Raw genomic sequence first — 21,167 nt, 5'->3', positions numbered from 1 at the left:
GGGTGGGTGAAGGAAAAGCCTTTTTTTTTTTATTTACAAATTTACATATACACCTTAATTCTCATTTTAGGGCAAAATGCAACAAGTCAGATGGGGACTGGAAGTTACTATAGCCAGAGCCAGACTTTCTATGGCCAGCATATGGCTCCAAACCCTAAACCAACCAGCAAGTTTTTCCAGTGCAAGTTCTGTGTGCGTTACTTCCGTTCCAAAAACCTCCTCATAGAGCACACACGGAAGGTTCATGGAGCACAGGCTGGGGGGAGCTCAGTGGGGCCACCAGCTTCTAGTTCCCTAAATTACAACATCATGATGCATGAAGGGTTTGGTAAAGTTTTCAGTTGCCAGTTCTGCACCTACAAGTCACCCAGGCGTGCGAGGATTATTAAGCACCAGAAAATGTATCACAAAAACAACCTGAAAGAGAGTTCAGCTCCTGCTGCTGCTGCTGCTGCTGCTGCTGCTGCTGCTGCTGTGTCTGAATCAACGTCTGCTTCTGTGCCAGTGCAGGAACCCTGCAAGGAGCTGCCGGCAGAGGTGGTGGAGCGGAGCATTTTGGAGTCGATGGTCAAGCCCCTGACCAAGTCTAGGGGCAACTTTTGCTGTGAGTGGTGCAGCTACCAGACACCTCGGAGGGAGCGCTGGTGTGACCACATGATGAAGAAGCACCGCAGCATGGTGAAAATCCTGTCGAGCCTGAGGCAGCAGCAGGATGGAACCAGCGCACCTGAGGTGCAGAGTAAGAGTGCCCAGAGTGCCTCTCCAAACTCGAATTACATGTCCATGAACACAACAGGACGTGAGATGTCGAGTGCTAATGTCTCAAACTTCAGGGGATCTATGGGCAATTCACTTATCAGGCCCAACTCTTCTACATCTTCAAAGTTTTCTTCTGTGTCTTACCCTCAAATGAAGCCTAAGTCACCTCACAACTCGGGCATAGTTAATTTGTCTGACAGATCCCGCTATGGAATTGCTGATATGACGAATTCTTCTGCTGACCTGGAAACAAGCAGTATGCTAAATGACTCCAGCTCAGATGAAGAGCTAAATGAAATGGACAGCGAGAATGGCTTAAACTCCATGGATCACCAGACCTCAGGAATGTCTGCAGAGCAGCTGATGGGATCTGATGGCAACAAACTATTGGAAACAAAGGGAATTCCCTTCAGGAGATACATGAACAGGTTCCAGTGTCCTTTCTGCCCTTTCCTGACGATGCACCGCCGAAGTATTTCCCGTCACATTGAGAACATCCACCTGTCTGGGAAGACGGCCGTGTACAAGTGTGACGAGTGCCCCTTCACCTGCAAGAGCTCTCTGAAGCTCGGTGCCCACAAGCAGTGCCACACAGGAACAACATCCGACTGGGATACCATGAACTCCCAGGCCGAGAGCATTGCCTCGTCCCTGAACGACAGCGCGGTGTCCTACGAGAGTGGGAATATCAACGGCAGGAAGTCAGCTGGGATGATGGAACCTGTGCAGCCGCAGCCGCCGCAGCCGCAACCGCAGCAGCAGCAGCAGCAGCAACAATCCCCCCAGCCCCATTCACAGCATCCATACAAGTGCACATTGTGCAACTATTCCACCACCACTTTGAAAGGCCTCAGAGTTCATCAGCAGCACAAGCATTCCTTCTGCGACAACTTGCCAAAATACGATGGGCCGCCATCAAACGCACCGCAGGAGAGCGAGGCAGATGCTCACCCCTCTGCCAGCACGGTGAAGAAGAGCCAGACCTCCATCCTTGGGCTCTCGTCTAAAAATAACTTTGTTGCAAAAGCCCCTAGGAAGGTCTCAAATGACTTCCCTTTAGATCTCTCTCCCGTGAAAAAGAGAACTAGAATTGACGAAATAGCAAGCAACCTGCAGAGCAAGATCAGCCAAAACAAGCAGCAGGAGGATGCTGTGATTAATGTAGAGGATGACGAGGAAGAGGAGGAGGACAATGAGGTGGAGATAGAGGTGGAGTTAGACAGAGAGGAAGAGCAAACAGAGCCAATGATAGAGGTTTCCAGTTCTTATGCACCCCAGCAAATGTGGGGTAGAGAGGCTAATGATTCCCAGAAGGAGGCGAGCTTCAGGAGCATGCAGCACGACTACAATTCCACCAATGGGGCGGAGATTGAGCTCACTTTGTCTGAGGATGAGGAGGACTACTACTCTGCTGTCAGCATGAAGGACCATCAGAGCCCTAATGCCTCTGTTCTGGGCAGTCAGTCCAACATGTACGGTACCGACCAGAACAACGAGAATTCGGAGTTCAGTGACTCTGGCAGGCTTTACTATTGTAAACACTGTGATTTCAGCAACAAATCTGCCAGGAGTGTTAGCACCCACTACCAGCGAATGCATCCCTACATCAAATTCAGCTTTAGGTACATCCTGGATCCCAATGATCACAGTGCAGTGTACAGGTGCCTCGAGTGCTACATTGACTACACAAATTTTGAGGACCTGCAGCAGCATTATGGGGAGCATCATCCTGAAGCTATGAATGTACTGAACTTTGATCATTCTGATCTGATCTACCGCTGCCGCTTCTGCTCTTACACAAGCCCAAATGTTAGAAGCCTGATGCCACATTACCAAAGAATGCATCCCACAGTGAAAATTAACAATGCAATGATATTTTCAAGCTATGTTGTTGAGCAGCAAGAAGGGCTGAACACAGAGTCTCAGACACTCAGAGAGATCTTGAATTCTGCTCCAAAAACTATGGCAACCTCCACCCCCGTGGCTCGTGGGACTGGTGTGCCAGCTGGATTTAACAAAAGTGCCACCAAGAGTTTCAGTCCTGAATGTGAAAATCAGAAGGAACCTTCAGTCAACACTGTGGTTGTATATGACTGTGACGTGTGTTCATTTGCAAGCCCTAACATGCATTCAGTTTTGGTGCACTACCAGAAAAAGCACCCCGAAGAAAAGGCCTCATATTTCAGAATCCAGAAGACCATGCGTGTAGTCTCTGTTGACAGGGGCTCTGCCCTCGCCCAAATGTCGTTTGAGCTGGGGGCTCCCATCTCCCCGAAACTCTCCAACTTAGCTTCTCAGCCTCCAGCACCCCCGCCGCCACCCCCAGACCTCTCTACTGAGCTCTACTACTGCAAACACTGTTCCTACAGCAACCGCTCCGTCGTGGGGGTGCTTGTCCACTACCAAAAGAGGCACCCGGAGATCAAGGTCACGGCCAAGTACATCAGGCAGGCCCCGCCGACCGCAGCCATGATGAGGGCAGGGGAGCTGCCTCCCGGCATCCAGAGGCCACCGGTGTCCATGCAGCAGCTGGGCCGCGGCGGGACCGAGAGCTCCATGAGCCCTCCGGAGAACGAGATGTTCTTCTGCCAGCACTGTGATTACGGGAACCGGACTGTCAAGGGCGTGCTCATCCACTACCAGAAGAAGCACCGCGACTTCAAAGCCAACGCGGATGTGATCAGGCAGCACACGGCCACCATCAGGAGCCTTTGTGACCGCGGCCAGAAGAAATCGGCCGGCAGCCTGCCCGCCCACGCCTCCGGCAGCGAGCGGGACAAGTCCAAGCTGAGAGCCCTCAAGTGCAGGCAGTGCAGCTACACCTCCCCTTACTTCTATGCATTGAGGAAGCATATTAAGAAAGACCACCCAACTCTGAAGGCCACGGTGACATCCATACTGAGGTGGGCTTTTCTGGATGGCTTGATAGAAGCTGGTTACCACTGTGAATGGTGCATTTATTCACACACAGAGCCGAGCGGCTTGCTTGTGCATTACCAAAGGAGGCATCCCGAGCATTATGTTGATTATACCTACATGGCAACCAAGCTCTGGGCAGGTCCCGATCCTTCCCCTCCTGCCCTAGTGATGCCAACAGAGATGAAGACGTATAAATGCAGGGACTGCATTTTTGAAGCATCTTCTATTTGGGATATTACCAATCACTACCAAGCATTTCACCCTTGGGCCATGAATGGGGATGAATCTGTGTTGTTAGATATCATTAAGGAGAAAGATACTGTTGAAAAAACCATGCCACAGCCTGACGAAGGTGGGGTCAGGATGGAATCTGAAGACCAGATAGCAACACCACAGATGGATCAGGATGCAGAGTGTGCAGAGGATCCCAGCCTTTCCCATGAAAAAACTGTGCAGCTGGCTTCTGCAAATCCTGCCATCTCCTCCACTCCATACCAGTGTACAGTGTGCCAATCTGAGTACAACAACCTGCATGGCCTCCTGACACATTATGGCAAAAAGCATCCTGGCATGAAAGTGAAGGCAGCAGACTTTGCTCAGGATATAGACATTAACCCAGGGGCTGTGTACAAGTGCAGACACTGCCCCTACATTAACACACGCATTCATGGCGTCCTCACACACTACCAGAAGCGGCACCCATCGGTGAAAGTCACTGCTGAAGACTTTGTGCATGACGTGGAGCAGTCGACTGACATAGCTCAGAACGACGTGGAAGAGACAAGCAGGATTTTCAAGCAAGGCTATGGTGCTTACCGCTGCAAGCTCTGCCCCTACACCCATGGAACCCTTGAGAAGCTGAAAATCCACTATGAGAAGTACCACAATCAACCCGAGTTTGATGTTTTTGCCCAGTCACCACCCAAGGTGTCTGCCTCAGTGGAGCCAGACATGGTGACTGAAATCAAGGCCTCCCCAGAAATTGCTGCTGAGGATGTTGGAGAGGTGTCCATGCCGGCGCCTCATTTCTCTAGTTCTCACTTAGTGTCTCACACAGTTTTCCGGTGTCAGCTCTGTAAATATTTCTGCTCCACCAGGAAGGGGATAGCAAGACACTACCGCATCAAACACAACAACGTCCGGGCGCAGCCAGAGGGCAAGAACAACCTCTTCAAGTGTGCTCTGTGCTCCTACACCAACCCCATCCGCAAAGGGCTCGCGGCACACTACCAGAAAAGACATGACATTGATGCTTACTACACTCACTGCCTGGCAGCCTCCAGGACAGTAAGCGACAAACCCAATAAAGTGATCATTCCATCGCCTCCCAAGGATGACACTCCTCAGCTCAGCGAGGAGCTGAGGAGGGCTGTGGAGAAGAAGAAGTGCTCGCTCTGCTCCTTCCAGTCCTTCAGCAAGAAGGGCATCGTGTCCCACTACATGAAGCGCCACCCTGGTGTTTTCCCTAAGAAGCAGCACGCCAGCAAGCTGGGGGGATACTTCACTGCCGTGTACGCTGACGAGCACGAGAAACCAGCTCCAGCCGAGGAGAGGAACGACTTTGAAAAGCCTGAGGTGGAGGCTGAGGCTCAGGAAATCGAGTGGCTTCCCTTCAGGTGCATTAAATGTTTCAAGCTGTCCTTCAGCACGGCAGAGCTGCTGTGCATGCATTACACTGACCACCACAGCAAGGATTTGAAGAGGGACTTTTCCATACTTGGAAGTGGCACCCGCTCTCAGAGCCCTGTCTACCAGTGCAAGCACTGTGATACAAAATTGCATAGCACGGCAGAGCTGACTGCACACTTGAATGGTCACAATGAGGAATTCCAGAAGCGTGCCAAACGTCAGGAGAGGAGGAAGCAGCTTTTGAGCAAGCAGAAATATGCAGATGGTGCTTTTGCAGATTTCAAACAAGAGAGGGTAAGGATTTGTGTGTCTGGTCTCTTTCTCTGCCCCCTGCTCCCCACCAGGGAGCCCACCAATGCCCACTTGCATGTTCTCTTTGACAGCCAAGTGACCACAGGCTAATGAATGACTCAGAGTGCCAGTGAGCTCCATAAGTCAATTACACATCCTGCTTTAATTTCCTCATCCATCCTCCCTTAGGTTCTGTAGGAAACCTTGTTCCTTCCTACCACTTCCTTCAGTATTTTCTTTATCTTCTTTCCTCCCTCCCACGCTTCTGGGGGGCCATCTGTGTCTGACAGTCGCTTGTTCTTTTGTGGCAAGGCTGCCATGTACTTTGTCACAGATTCTCTACAAAATGTCCCATCCCCTTCTTCCATGTCCCTCTGAATAACACATCAGTTTTCTTCTCAACCTTCTCTCTCTCAGTCCTTTCTCTCATTGAGCACTCAGGATTAGCATGACACAGATCTCTCTGGTGGCAGGAGCTTTGGGCAGGTGCCTCACAAGGAGAGGACCAAATTGTTTCTCCATTTCTTGCCAGCTTACCCGCTTCCTTTTGCTTCAGTTTGAAAAATGCACTTGCGCAGGAAAAGCTTTGCACAGAAGTTGGGGAAGTTCTGGGGTCCTGGAGGAGGAGGAGGCACAGCTTCAGGCCAAACCAGAATGGTCTTCTAGAGGACCACTGTTAGCCATAAACTGAATGTTTCTTCTGCACAGATGTCTTGTCCACTTACTTTGTAGGAATTAACAATCTCAGCAGAAATTGAGCTTGCAGTTCTGCAAGACTGGACATCCAAGTATAGCATCAGGTCTAAAGTCTGGTCTGTGCTCCTAAAAAGGAGGTGACAAATCCTGCTTCAGTGGTTTATGCTTGTGTGCTCAAACAGGCCTTTGGACACTTGGAAGATGTCTCAAAACTCAAGGAGAGGAAGGTGGTTGGCTACAAGTGCAAATTTTGCGTGGAAGTCCATCCAACACTTCGAGCCATCTGTAATCACCTCCGCAAGCATGTCCAGTACGGGAATGTCTCTTCTGTGTCGGCCACTGTGAAGGTAAGAATTCCTTAAAGGTGACTGAAAGTGACTGAAACTACTTGCATTGTTTAAAATAAAGGCCTCGCTGATAACCTGTCGAGGGCTCTTGTGAAGCTGAATGGGTTTTGAACTGGGCATTCCGGTTCAGCGTGGTGTTTTAATCTAACACTAAGTTTCTGAAGTGCATTTGGTTCATTTCGAGATGTTTTAACTTTTTCTCACTCTCGATCCAGGGGCACGAAGACTCTTTAATTCTCATTTCTTCTCAGCCACAAAGGAGTTGGTGTTGTTGATGACCATAAGACGGTTTATGAGCTGGAAACTTTCTCTCAGCTACTCTATGGGCTACATTTCTACTTAAGCTCAAAAAGAGTTGTTTGTTTCCTTTTTTTTCTGTATGTGTATGATTTTTATTTTAGGAAAAGGAAATGTGCACAAACAAATGTGTGAAGCTGCTTGTGGTGCACCTTTCCACATGGAGTTTGCAAGCTGGCTCCAAACAAAGCATTCAGTGGCCAGCTGAGCCAGTGATCCCCTCCAGGTGATTAGGTGCAAATGTGTTGTTCCTTTCCTCCCTGTGGAAAGGGGTGCCTCCTATGACATCTCCAAGGACAAGCGGTGTTCCAAAATCTGGTTTCCAGGGTATTTATTGGCAGGGGAAGTGAAAGTGAAGCAAGGCTGTGGGAGCTAGCTCTTGTCAGAGGCTCCTGCTGCATGAATGACAGGCCTATTTTGGTAACATAATTTGCTTTTTGTGATGAAACCCTGTCCTTCACAGCCTAACTCTCCCCACCTAAGAGAGCTTTCATGGCCCTGCCACTGACCTTTCCTTACCTTCTCATCTCGTGACAGATTCAGATGCTTCTCTCCTAAGAGTCCTTTCCCTCTCCTCCTCACTTCTCAAGTGATGCTTGTGTAGGGTCAGTGCTTTCTTTTGAGTAAATAAAATCTTGCATCAGGGAACAAAAGCTGAAAGGCACAGCCTAAAGAATGTGCTGGAAATGCCTCTTGCAGGTTATTTAAGTAGCTGCACAAATGCATGCTCTGGTTAGAAATGGGAAAGGAAGGTTATGAAAGAGAGTTAGAAAAAGGACTTTTTCTGTTTGCTCTATATTTTTAGAGGGTTCTGGGTCTTAGTCTACCAGCTTGTTTCGTGAGAAAACTTTGATGCTGATGGACAAAGTCTACTGAAGAGTAGACAGCTGTACTAGTCTGCAGGGTAGCTAAAGCAAAATAAACTAAAATTAACTTCTCTGGAACTTACTAATTATTATCTGATCAAGTTTAGAAGATTCACACCAAGACCATGTCTTGGAAAGATGGGTTTCTTGGCTTTTTGCACGATCTGACACAAACTTGCTCAAGGATTGAGTTTTTTGTTTTTTGTTTTTTGGTTTTTTGTTTTTTTTTTTTACATATGCCTGAATATAGTAGATGTAATTATGTTTTTCTCTCCCAAGAATAGGTCATTTTTTTTTCAGAAAGCCATTGATGTGGAGCTTGTGTAGGGACATGTTTAGAGAAATAATGCAGTGGGAAGCCTGGACATTCTGGTGAACACAGGGGAAAGACTGAGGGGCAGAAGGGAGAGAGAATTGATGGCTTTGGGGGGATATGTCTTTTTTAGCAGGAAGCTGAAGATCCTTCAAACACAACTTTGATGGAGGGTTTTGAGGGAGCCAAAGACCCTGGCATTGTGGAATTTACAGAAGCTGAATATGGAGCATCCCTGGAAGATGAAGCCAGGCCTGGGGGCTACCTCTGCAGCCAGTGTGACCGGGTTTTGATGTCTATGCAGGGTCTGCGATCCCACGAGAGGAGTCATTTGGCTCTGGCCATGTTTGCCCGGGAGGACAAGTACAGCTGCCAGTATTGCTCCTTTGTCTCTGCTTTCAGGCACAAGTAAGTCGTGGCTTTTTTTTTTTTTTTAAATTTTTTTTTTAATTTTTTTCCCTTTTTTTTTGGGTTTCCTAAAGAATCGCCAGCTAGCGGTGCTGGTTTGTGGGCTGACACTGAAGAAGAGCTCGCCTGACTTGGTGCTGAGCCACACTTTTCTCAACATGTGGTGTTTACATATTTTCCACTCTGCAAAGCCTTTGGCCGTTATGATTGGCTGTTTGTAAAAGATTGCACCTCCTTGTGTTCTTGAATTTGTGTTAGCCCTCTTTTTGCATGTCGGGGAGAAGCATGCAAGCCAAAGAATGAAGATTATTTCAGAATGCAAATGGTGCAGCCCACCACTTATGCCCACCTATGTCAAATGCATGAGAATTAACAAGCCAAGAAAAGTCAGTCTTCCACATTTAAGAAACTTTTGTTGCATATAACTGCTTTATTTGTACTTACTACGGTTTTTTGTGGGTTCAGTTTCCATTTCTAATGTTTAAACAGCGCCATAAATTTGCCTTAAATCAGACTTTTTTTTCTTAATTATGGCATGCAGTTTCAATCAAATATTTCAAATTCATAACAGTGTGCTGAATGACTCCCTCATCCTGCTTTCCTTGTCTGATATATGATAATCATTAATAGTCACATTTCCTATCATTTGTTTCCCTGACATTTGACTTAGCTTTAAGTTTGTTTGTTTTAAAAATTATTTTAATAGTAAAAATATATATGTCCCCCCAAAAAATAGGATTTGTGATACATTTTCCAATGGCAGCCTGGACCTGATTCACATGTTTGTGTTTCCTCTTAATTTCTGAGGAGAGAGCTGCTTGTTCATTGTTTTAACAACAGGAGACAGATCCAGGTGCTCATTTGATGCAGCACTCTTAAATCTGGTGATGATGTCATTGTTTTGCAATCAAATGCAGGTGGAAGAGAAGACATTTTTCAGTTCCTTGTGTTAAAAAGCAAAATTTCTGCTGGTGTCACAGCAATTGCAAATTCATGCCACGGCTGGAAAGGTACACAGGATTGAGCAGCCCAGGGTAGGAGAGGGATTTGGGGGAAGGATGCGCTGCTGGGTGTATTCCACCCTGTTTTGGCAAGGCTGGAAAGTGAGAGGAGCCCCTGCAGGGCTTGCTGTTCACCTGGTAAACTTGCTTCAACAGTCAGACTTTTGTTGAATTTGGTGCCTAGTCACTCTGTTTCCTGCTGAGGGTAAGTTGTGTCCCAGAAGTTGTAGGATGGTTGCATCAAAAAGTGGTGGATGGCAGGGAAGAGCTCACCACCTAACTTGATAATAGGTGTGGTCTCTGTTGTTGAAGTTGTTTGCTTCTTTTATTTTTGTTTCTGATGCAATTATTCCCCTGGGAGATTAAGTCGGTGAGGGAAACCAAGCCAAATGTTTAAACAGCCCACTATTCTCCCAAATCTGACCAAAACTTTAAAACCTCTTTTTGGAAGAGTGCAGCTGGCAAACTATGTGGTTGTGAACACAGTTTTAATTACTGCCATGTTGAATACCTTAAGGTGTATATATTTATAATAGCTTAATATGTATTACATACCTCTTTGGCAGTCTGCTTTAATTGTTAAGTAATCTCATTCCCTGGAGGCTATTTAAAACAAGTTTTGTTCTATGAAGTATTCACTGTGAGTCTTCAAAGCCTTACTCATTTAGGAGATGTTTTCCCCCATTTCTCTAGAAAAGCTGTGCGTTTTGTCTTGTCCCAAACTCCATCCTGGATTTCTGCTAAGTTGGATTTATATGAAGTGACCCTGAGATGAGATACAAGTTCATTTTCTGCTTTTTTGCTGTTATCAGATGTTTGAATACACAGGCTTCAGTGTTAGCTCTCGTAAACAGGGATTTTCTGGCTGAGGCTCTTTTCAGTGTGGGACTGAAGATCACGTGAGATCTTGTGTAGTGTGACAAGGCTGGAACAACTGCTATTTGAGCTACATGTTGATGCTCTGTAAAAGAGCAGGACAATTTAGGACAAATAAAAAGAACTACGCCTGAAATACATCTAGAACTGAGGTGGGGGTGGAGGGAAGTTTTGGCAAATTGCAGCTTCTGCAGTGTCTCTGCCCCGTTGTTGTTCCATCACTGCATGGGATGACTCCAGCTAAGACCAGATCACAAAGCATAAATGTGTCCAAGGTAGAAGCTGTGCTGGAAATATTTACAGCTTGGGCTCAGACTACCTGCCTGCCACCCAGAGACAGCGAATTCATGTCTGTCAGCCACAGCACAGGAACTGCAGAGCTCTGCAGGATTCACTCAGTTAGAATGAATTTGATCTTCTGTTAGAAAATGTGGGAAACGTCCTTTTTTCTCCTCCAAACTTGACTGAGCTGTTAGGACAAATTGTGTCGAGAGCAGTTTTTGATCACTTCACAGTATTCAGGCTGTTGGTACTTCCATTTTCCCTGAAGAAAGTAGAGGCTGGTCTTTGCCACCCCTTCTTCTCCTGCTGAGCTTCATGTAGAATCTCCTGCACTGCTGCTTCTGAAACTCTGCTGCCTTTTAATCCTGGAACTCATCAACTGTAGCCTGCTGGCACCCTCCCCAGAGCAGGATCTCTAATCTGCTTTTGCTGCTGTAACCAAAAGAAGGCTTCCTCAGTAAAGCTGGTCAACAAATTTTTTTTTTTTTTTTACTCTTGATCACCAGGACAAGAGGGGACATTTATATTTTCATAAAAATGTTCGAGTCAGGAGAAAAATTGTGTAACGATAACTTAATAAGAAAATAATTTCTTGCCTGTTTCATGTTTCTTCAGCTGGTCCTCTCAGTCTGGATCATGCAGAACTTAATTTATACTAATCTTGCCCTATAAGTTTATTTAGGTGGCTTGCTCTCTGTATATACAGAATTGGTGTCAGCTCTGCTCCTAGATTCATGCAGGCAGACCTGTTGAATTTGTTGCAGAGAGGAGTGTGAGAAAGGACCCTTACTTGCTCTGCTGTTGCTGTAAAGTGCTTTGCTTTGCCTCTGAAGGCACAGCTGAAACAACTGACCCTTTTCTGTCTCCCTTTTCTGTCTCTCCTCAAGCCTGGACCGCCACATGCAGACCCACCACGGACACCACAAGCCATTCCGCTGCAAGCTCTGCCCCTTCAAGTCCTCCTACAACAGCCGCCTGAAAACCCATATCCTCAAGGCTCACGCTGGTAAGTTCTTCCCTCTCAGTCTTGCAGCTGAAATGGCCCGGTGTGTTCTTGTGGCTGATGGCAGATGCTGGGTTGAGCCACGTGTTTTGTCACCAGAACTGGGTAAGGTTTTCCCAAAGGCCACGTTTGCGGCTGGGCAGCCGATGGAATCTGTGGGGCTGAGTGGGAGCCTGGGTAATGGGAAGGGCAAGGATTTAAACTGATGGCTACTTCAGTACTTTTTTCTTCTCTTTTCTCTCACATGCATGATATTTTTTCCTTACTTCTGCTTTTCTCCAAGTGGATTTCATCGCTTGTACCACAGATGCCATAACGAAAATGGCAGTGAGCATTGCTCTGCTCTTTGCATGTATGTTTGTGCTTTAGGTGAAATTTTTCTTTCTGGGAAAAAGACTGTGAACAGCACCTTGGTTTTTGGTAGAGTCTTATGCTGGCTTTCCTGTTAAAATCAAACCCTGCAAACACTGGGAGTCAGGTGTGTGTGCAACTGACTGAGAATGTCAAAATTCGTGTTACCAGACGTGGAAATTTGTCTTGCAAATCCCTGTATTTCAGTATGGAATCCATACCAGCAAGCAAGCAAGACATGCTTCTGAGGAACAGGAACTGGGAAGGTGATGTGTCACACAGAGTAGGTCACCTGAAATTGTTGCACCTGTGATTATTAAAAAGATGAGGATTTCCTCATCTTTATTCCTTGGCCATAGACTCTTGGCACCGTCACACATCCTGCATAAAAAGGTTATCTTTTGGTTTGCAATCCAAACGTGCACTCTGGTGCAAATTATAGGATAGTGACCAGTCTGTAAACCTGAAAACTAGCCCAGCTGTTTAAAAGTTGTGAGTTGAAACTCCTTGAACAGGAGTTTCTGATAAAAAGGACCCACAAGTATGTTCCTTTTTTTTATTTGCTTACTCAAAGTCATATACACTGGGGTGGAAGGTGAAAAAATGGGGAGAACAGGCATAAGAGATTTGTAATTGTCTGCTGATACAAAAACAATATATTGTTGCCATTGATCCAAAGGCATTTTTCATCTACAGAAATATAGGAGGGATTGATGGTCTTGTGTACTTTGTTTCCTGTATTTTTTTTTTGATTTCACAGAGCTTGTGCCAGTTTCTGTACTTGGATGGATAAAATAGATTAGCTCAACTTTTGCCACCTTCCTTTTCTATGGGAGGACCATGGCATTCTGTCCCTTCTGGGAAATCCAACTGCACCAGTTCCAGTTCACAGAATCCCACATCCTGTATGGAGGAGCCATGGTTCTTTATTTTCACCAGCCATTAAGTAATGTTTTCTTTATGCTATTACACAGCTGGGCTCCTTGCTTGAACCTGCCAGATTTTTAGACCCAAAGTTACCATGCAACTAATATTTACTTCACACTTCTCTTCATGTAATTCGTTGATTTATTTATTAGGAATTCATGCTTCTGAGCTTTGTTTAGTGGACAGACACCCCTTGAAGGGCCATGTTTTGCATTCTACAAGAACACAATTTCATGGTTGCCTAGATAGCGCTTGCACAGTGACTTGGGTAATAGGGTTTCCAAAGGCTTATAGATGTTTCTGCCTCAGTCCCATTTCCACCAAATGGATGGTCATGTCACCGAAAAGTTGCCTGTATGTTTTTCACTCAGAACTTTGCTTTGGTGTGTTTTGAGTCAGTCATTCAGAAATATGTATTACTGAACAAACACGTCTGACTTCCTCAGACTCCCCAGTTTTTTAATGGCATGGTGGTTCTCTGAACCTCTCTTATGTTTCCTTTTTTTTTTTTTTTCAATTGTCAATTGTCTCATTATCCATTTATTCAGAATTTAAAACTTCAATCCTCCTGAATTTTTCTGAACTCCTGGATATCTTTAAAAGTCCATAAAATCCTGAATCCTGAAGTATTTTACTCAGTCTGCCTCTCTGTCTCATTTTCTGGGTATGGATCAAAACTCAGTGAACTACAAAATCCTTTCTTGTGTGACAGCTGGTACCAGTGTTTCTGGCATTTGTTTTTCATCCAGTGTGTGCCATCTCCTCTGGCATGGAGCAGAACAGTTTACAGTTACTCTAAACGGGCTCTCTGTTGTTTTAATCTGAACTTTTTCACCTGTCCTTTAATTTTTTTTAATTTTTTTCTGTTTTGCTTGTGTTTTTGAGGAATCCTTGTTACCAATTTCTTAATCAGCAATTACTCTGGAAAAGCAGAAATGGGTGATTGTAACATAAGGGCATTGGTCCTGTTCAGTTTTTGTGTATTCTGGAACACAGTGCTTTGAGTACATATCAGGTGTTGAGACCCACTACATAAATGCTTGCATTTATTTATTTGTAATGTATTAATATGATCACTTGGTGAGACACAAAACTAGCAGTCAAAAAATATGCAGAAGACTTGTGTTGGGTCAAACTGTGCCTGATTGCAGAGGAAAAGCCAAAACAGCTTTTCCTCTGCAATCAGGCACATCCTTTCATGTTTTTGACATCCTTTGGAGATGAATAGTGGGCATATTTATTAGTGTGTCTAGGCTGCTTGGTGTGTAATCATCCTTTATTTGCTTTAATGTCTTGTGGTGCTTTTAAGTTAATGGTTGGTGCACGTTGTCATCCAGGAATCTCTTACACTGACAAAGCCATGAAGGTCTATATCTGTATCCCACTGGTGTCTTGTAACCTTGGAATACCTTTTGTCCTTAAATTATTGTGTTCCACTGAGCAACTCATGGTGCGTGCCACTCAAGAAATGTTGTATTTCTGTTTGTAAAAAGGAAATGTGTAACTTGTACAACGCACAGGTGAGGAATGTCATTTGAAAAAACACACAGGGCAGTTTTTTGTTTCACTACTTCAGACTCTCCGAGTGATCTGTTCTTTTTCAGATGCACCAAAAAAGGGCGTTCTAAGAGTTTGGTTTTGTCCTGATGATTAGCATGGTTTTTCTGGAAGACAGTGGTGGGAGTTTTGTGGAGGATGGTTGCTAATCATTTCAGGTGTGCTTACTCTGAATGGCTGCAAACACGTGTGTTTTTATATTCTCTTTTGGTTCACTTATTTCTGGTGTGGGAAACGGTGCTGCTTGAGAGCCTTCTTTGCTGGATTTGTCAAGAGGTGGAAAACATTTTCTGCTTCATCCATTACCAAAACTCTCGTTCTTCTTCTGTTGCTGTTCATGAAAATTTGCTCCTGTATTAGTTTTGGCACTTTATGTACAACTCATATGTGGCCAGTGTTACTCTTGTACATGGAAGTGGCACTGCCAAAACAATAACTTGGCACCTGTATATAGACTCACGTTGTTTGTGTTGGGACAGTTTCACTTTGTGTTCCAATTGCCTCCATGCCTCTGTGCAAAACAAATCTTGTATCAGGATTTGTTTCCCCTTGTTTGCTGTCTCTATGGCTTGGAATGTATTCAAAATTAAATCCACTACTGTGCATTACTTCTGTTCTTTCACTTCTTTTAGTGGTTTCTCATAACACACTTCCACACAGCCTGGTAGATACACCCTTTTGCACTTGGCATTGCCATGTTCACCAGCCTTGACTTTGTTGCCACTTCTTTGAAGACTGATGCTGCCTAATGGCAGGTTTTTCATAAGGAAATCTGTAACCTTTCACAAATGTAATTATACCACACACTTTTTATTTTTAGGTTTTTTTTTTTTCTTTTTTTTCTTTTTTGTTTGCGGAGGGCCCTTTGTTAGAGTTTTGTAGTGTCCTTCTTGCTTCATTAATAATGGCGCTGGATGTGCTGCATGCAGAAACAAGCTTCACCATCTCTGGTTGCTGTGCTCCCAAACAAATTTGGAAGTGCCGTGGTTAAGTTGCTCCATTTTCATCCCAGAGTCTGTTTTCTTCCCATACCATGCAACACAGGCATGCTGAAAGTCTGGTCTCTGTTTTTCTTGACATCAGCCGCTGTGCAAGGATCTGCAGTTGCCAGAAAGTGATACTTTGGTCCAAAGCAGGTGTCTACACCCACAGACTCCAGGCTGCTCCAACAGGGAGGCATGCATAGCTTGTTTCCTTTGGGATCAGTCTTTTCGCTGAAGAGTCCATGGGAATTTTACTGCCAAGTTCAGTAAGAGAAGTGTGAGGGCCCCATTTTGTTTCTTTTGTGAGCTGATGACTTGCCTGTATTTCGCTCACCCAGGTGAACATGCCTACAAATGTTCCTCCTGCTCATTTTCCACCATGACAATCAGCCAGCTGAAAGAGCACTCCTTGAAAGTGCATGGGAAAGCACTGACACTACCAAGACCCCGCATTGTCAACCTTGCAGCCTCACACGCCCACCACACCTCCAAGAACCACACTCCTGCTGAAGAAGTGGAGGACTCTAATGGTAAGAGGTGCCTCAGAGCAAGAATTTAATTGTCTAAGGTGCCGCTTAATATTTTTATTGCCAACCAAATTGCAGCAGGCAGCTTTGCACCAAAAGCATCTTCGTATGGTCATTAAGAGGAAACCAGAAGTTGCATCAAAACCCAAGAGTTAAACGTTGGTGTTGTAGGAAGTGATCTGCTTTAAGCCCTCACCAGTTCATACTACAATTATTTGTTCCCTCACTGCACCAGCTGACTTTGGAACATGTCACTGCTGACTTTGCTAGCAGAGATTTACCTTGTAGAAAATATTTCAGACTCATAATTTCCATTTGTAGCCAGTGGGAAAGGGGTCTTCAAATTCCATCCATGCTCCTGATTTTCTTTTATATTCATAGAATCATAGAATTCATAGGTTTGGGTTGGAAGGGGCACCTTGATGATCATCTCCTTTCACTCCCCTGCCATGGGCAGGGACACCTTCCACTATCCCAGTTGCTCCATCCAACCTCACCTTGGACTCTTCCAGGGATCCAGGGGCAGCCACAGCTGCTCTGGGAAACCTCTGCCAGGGCCTCACCATGCTCACAGGGAACAGTTTTTTCCTAATATCTAATCTCATGAGTAGAGCACTCTGATGAAACCACGTGATTAAGCTTAAAATGTGAACCAGTAATAGTAGGAGGAGTAATTGCTGTTGTTGTCTGTTGTACACCAAAAGTATCTTCAGATATTCAGCTGCAGGAAGGAGAACTTGAGCACTGTTTCCTTTTTTTCAGTGCTTCTTTTGAAAGCTTTTAATCCCCTGGTGCTGGAGGGGTGTGTAGAAGATGTTTGGAAAGCAGCAGAGGGAGGGACACTGTTTAAACAGAGAAAATGGAAGAGGTGGTGTGGGGTATCACAGCAAGCTTTAAGGCTTTTTAAGTAGTAGCTTATGAGGCATCTTTTGGTGTCACTTCCTACCAGTTAAGAGCTCTTCTTTGGAAAAAAGAAACCCCGACCTTAATTCCTGGATGAATTTCATTGACATGGAAGGAGAATATTTGCAGATGTTCAAAGAACTGGAATGTATGGAGGGTGTGTTAGAAGAAAAGGAAAATTCTTTTTTTTTTTTTTCCCCAGAGGTTGAGTGTTTCTAGCTGCTAAACAGCAGGAATTTTGTTCTTTGCTGTTTTGCTTGTGATACCAGTGAACTAAGAATGGGAGGTAGATATTATCTGCAATCGTTTTGTAGCATTTTTGCGTCTCCTATTTTCCTTTCTTTCTCATCAGACAAAAAAATAACCTAAAAAAACCAAAAGTGAAATTAAAAGAGTGAAAAAAAAGTTCAGAAAATGGCTGAAATGACTTGAAAGAAGTAAATCATCAGCATAAAAACACCTTATTGAATAAAAAAAGAAAAAGCAAAATATTTTTGTGACTTAGCAAGTCACTTTTTGGGTCAGAATCAGAATCTTAACAAGAGATTTTGACCAGCTGCTCCCAGACAACCTATTTGTCACTGGGTTGTCTGGAACAGTGCAACTACTGAGTTTTTTTGCTAATGCTGGCTTAAGCTAATCCAGCAAGCTGAGTACATCTTGAGATGTGTTCTACTGCTTTTTTTTTTTTTTTTCTGCTTTTAAAATAAAATGTTCCACTACTGACTTAAGAAGTGGAGAATAATTTTCAGTGGCTGTCCTATCATTTCCTGTGTGTTAGCAGTCTTCTGTTAATGGTGTGTGGACACTACTCAGTTTTGGGAAGGATGGCTCAGTTACTTTTTTTTAAATGTTGCTTAGCCCAGGAGCTCAAACTCTTGATTAGGGGAGTTAAAATTCAGGATACCTGCTGTATCCTGTAGAGGATAATTTTGCAGCCTTTAAGAACTCTTCCTAGAAATAGTTAAAACGATGACTCTGTTAACAACAGCATTTCATTGGGCTGACTTTCTTACCTAAACCTGTATTACAACCTGAGACCAAGGCCAAATTTGTCCCAATTAGCTAGATCATCTTTAAATGGGGTTAATGGTTAAGTCACTTTGACAATAATAGAAGCCACCCACTGGGGAGCTCATCAGACAAGTACAGGTGTTACAATAATAGTGTTAGCATTTTCAGCATTGCTTGGGGAAGGAATAACCTGCTTTAAGTAGTTTTTTTCACATTATACAGTTGGCTGCAGATCAGGTTAATGGTGGCTGCTCTTATGGCATCGCAAGTTTTTTTGGTTTTTAGAAGGCAATAAATCATTGCCTCCGTGGCCCGGGCACACAGGCGGTGTGCAAGACCAGATGAAATAACTGGTCCCAATAATAGGAAATGCAGGCACTGTTACATCCAGCTGGAGTATTAGGAAGGGTTGACGTGGTGTGGAGTAGCTGGATTTTGTCTGCTGGTGTGTGTGAATGACCTGCAGTGTGAACCGTGATCAAAGCTAATTCACCAGGGAGGCAGCACTGAACCTGGGCTGGGGTGAAAGGCAGACAAAAGGCTGCGTCCCATTGTTAGGGAGCTTGTTTTGTGGGCTGATGGGTGTGCAGCAGGCTTGTGTAATTGAAGTGGTTGCAGAAAGGAGCTGTTCCTGCCTGTGAATTAATGCTGTGGTTGGAGTAGGAAGTACGGCAGCGTGGTTTTGGGAGATTTGGGGAGCTGGCAGGACTCATCTTGTCGGCTGTTGAGCTCTGTAAAAATGTGGAAGAGGGAGAAGGGTACTGAACTGTAAGAGCAAAGTGCATGAACAGAGCTGCTCTGCAGCAGCAGCCCAGTGGAACTTCCGTGATGCTTCTTTTCCCTGCAAAAATTGTTCCCTGATGGGCCTTTCTTAGAACGTTCCTTTTGTTCTTTTGGATCCATCCATGCATTGAAAGAGGTGAATGCATTCAGATTTCTATGGCTCATCTCCTTCACTTCTGTGTTGGCAGCAGCAGGCCTAATCTGAAGTACTCAGCTGCACATCCCAGAGGTGTTTTGGGGTGCCTGGTAGGCTTTTTTTCCTTTAGGAATTGGAGCTAAAGTGGAGTAGGTGCTGAACGTTTTGGGTAGACCCATCCTTGCCAACTGTAATTCTGGTGACAGCTGTCATTAGAAAGCATAACGACCTCTTTATTCTAATTAATAACAATCATCCAGAGCGTGTGTTCTTCTCTCAGGGCAGTGGTGTAAGAAGGTGATGGTGTCACTCCTGATGAGTCAGCATAGAAGGTTTTTTTACAGATGCATCATTCAAAGATCCTGCCTTTTTTATCCTACCCCTCTTTGCCTTCTGGGCAATATTTTAATAGATAAAGAACCTGTTTTCACTGTCTCCTCTTCTAACCAGAAGTAAAGCACTCTGTGGGGTTTTTTTGGGGGGTGTGAAGTGATGATGTTTTCGTTTGTGGGTGTTCTTCTTAAAACAGTCATAAAAAAAAACCCTAGAAAATACTGGTCATGAGCACTATTTTTCTGGTTTTCATAGTATAGGGGCATTGAATAGTTTGTAGTGTCCAGCTCTTGTTGACACAATGAGGTTGCCATTGTGATAATGATAAAATGTTCTCCTGATAGTTCACAGGTGTTTTTTGTCTTACTAGAAGGAAATGGTGGGGGTTTGCTATATATTTGCATGAGTGTTTGGCTTGTTTGTTTGAATTTACTTATTTTCATTTTACACTAAAATGTTCCTTAAGAGTTCTGAGATCATGAGCAGCAAAAGTTAATTGTAAATGGAAATGCTACAAACTGGGGACTGGATGGATCTCCTCACAAAATCTGCTTCCATGTTCTTTCAGCCTTAGTGAGAATAAGAGCTTGTATTTCTGTTAAACCCTGGCCACAATGGGGTTTTTGGGGTTTTTTTTCTGATGGTGGTGTCATCCTGTAGGGCTGTGTGTGTCACAGGTAAGTGTTCCCAGCTCTGCTCCTGTTGAGGCCAAGGCAATGGAAACAAAAAAAAAAAAAATCAAAAAAAAAATCTGCATTTCCAAGGCACCACATTGGAATGCTCCCATCTCTTTCCATAAGAGCTGCAAAGACACAGAGCAGACGTGCAAAAATTGTGTGGCTCGAGCATGAGAAAACACGATGCAGCAGCAGGAGCTGGGGGCAAAGCACGTGGCCACAGACACTGCCTGTGTGAGTGGTGCTGTAAATGTGTTTTTGTGGTCAGGGGCTGGTGATCTGCTCTCCTCCAAACTGCAGGGAGGCACAAGAGCTCAACCCCTTGCCACAGAGTCTGTAAAGCAGAGTGACTTAACTGAGTGGTGAGCAGTTTCATGTTGTGCCTTCAAACACAGCAAAGGCTTCCTGAGAGCATGTGAAATACCTGTCCTAAGTTGCCCTGGCTCCTGTTACTGATTTTTGGAGTAGCCCTTTATTTTTTTAAATAACCCCTTTGGCCTAGCCATGTTGTGGAGCAAAGCACTGCTCTTTATTCATAATGACTGGCAGATTTGGAGCCTCGTAAATTTCCTTGTGTCATGACTGCGTGCAGTAATTCAAAATTACAGCTTTTTAAGATGTTAGTGTTTAAGAATATTGAATTGTCAAAATGAAGCAGCGAAGTGCCAGGCTAAACAAACCTGGATGTGGTTTCTAATGTCTCCTCAGTCATGCTGCTGTGGTTGTAAGACCATTTCTTTTTACTGGCCACCAGTTCTTGATCTATAGAAAGCAGCACACTATTTGTGTACCCTTGAAGCTCAATAATTATGCTTTTCACTGCTGTGCAAACCAAACAGGATTTGTCATTAATACCAGCACACATCACAAAACACGTGTAAGTAAGGTCAGAACTAGAAGATTTCTTGAGTCTCCCAGTACATGGTATGTCAACATCTTAATTAAATTTAATTAATTGCAACAGCAAATGCATTGAAAACTGCTAAGTGAAACATCCAGTGCCCTGTTCCAGGCTTTTTTTTCCTGAACTTTAGCCTTTGCCAGTGGAAAATAACTTTGCCTCATCTAGAGACTGAAATATAAATACATCTGCTTGCTTTGCCAGAGCTAGGCTGGGCACAAAACTGCTTGACTAAGTCTTGTTTCTTGGACTGTTGTTCCAGAACTGTAAATCCCTTCCCATTTCTGTGCACTTTTTCAAAGCAGACAGTGCATAATCAGACTGTATGTCTTCTTCTGTGCTGCCTCACAGATGATCTCCTGAAGGGTGCAGAGGGCCTTTGGCAGGT

At 44.5% G+C, this 21,167-nt stretch overlaps 1 protein-coding gene across 2 annotated transcripts in view; it reads left to right on the top strand.

The window, feature by feature from the left end:
- ZNF462 (zinc finger protein 462) overlaps window positions 1–21,167 on the top strand; it is an 88,303-nt gene that overhangs the window by 40,183 nt on the left and 26,953 nt on the right. The window contains exons 3-7 of one of the 2 annotated variants that reach the window (XM_041396907.1): window positions 71–5,601; window positions 6,477–6,641; window positions 8,251–8,525; window positions 11,572–11,690; window positions 15,844–16,035. In XM_041396907.1, the coding sequence (XP_041252841.1) occupies window positions 71–5,601; window positions 6,477–6,641; window positions 8,251–8,525; window positions 11,572–11,690; window positions 15,844–16,035 (6,282 nt within the window). The remainder of the gene's footprint in view (window positions 1–70; window positions 5,602–6,476; window positions 6,642–8,250; window positions 8,526–11,571; window positions 11,691–15,843; window positions 16,036–21,167) is intronic. The other variant, XM_041396908.1, reaches the window with a different exon arrangement.

This window comes from Onychostruthus taczanowskii, unplaced genomic scaffold (genome assembly GCF_017590055.1).
Source record: "Onychostruthus taczanowskii isolate IOZ18803 unplaced genomic scaffold, ASM1759005v1 scaffold132, whole genome shotgun sequence".
NCBI classification, from domain to species: domain Eukaryota; kingdom Metazoa; phylum Chordata; class Aves; order Passeriformes; family Passeridae; genus Onychostruthus; species Onychostruthus taczanowskii.
This window is presented reverse-complemented; position numbering and strand designations above follow the sequence as displayed.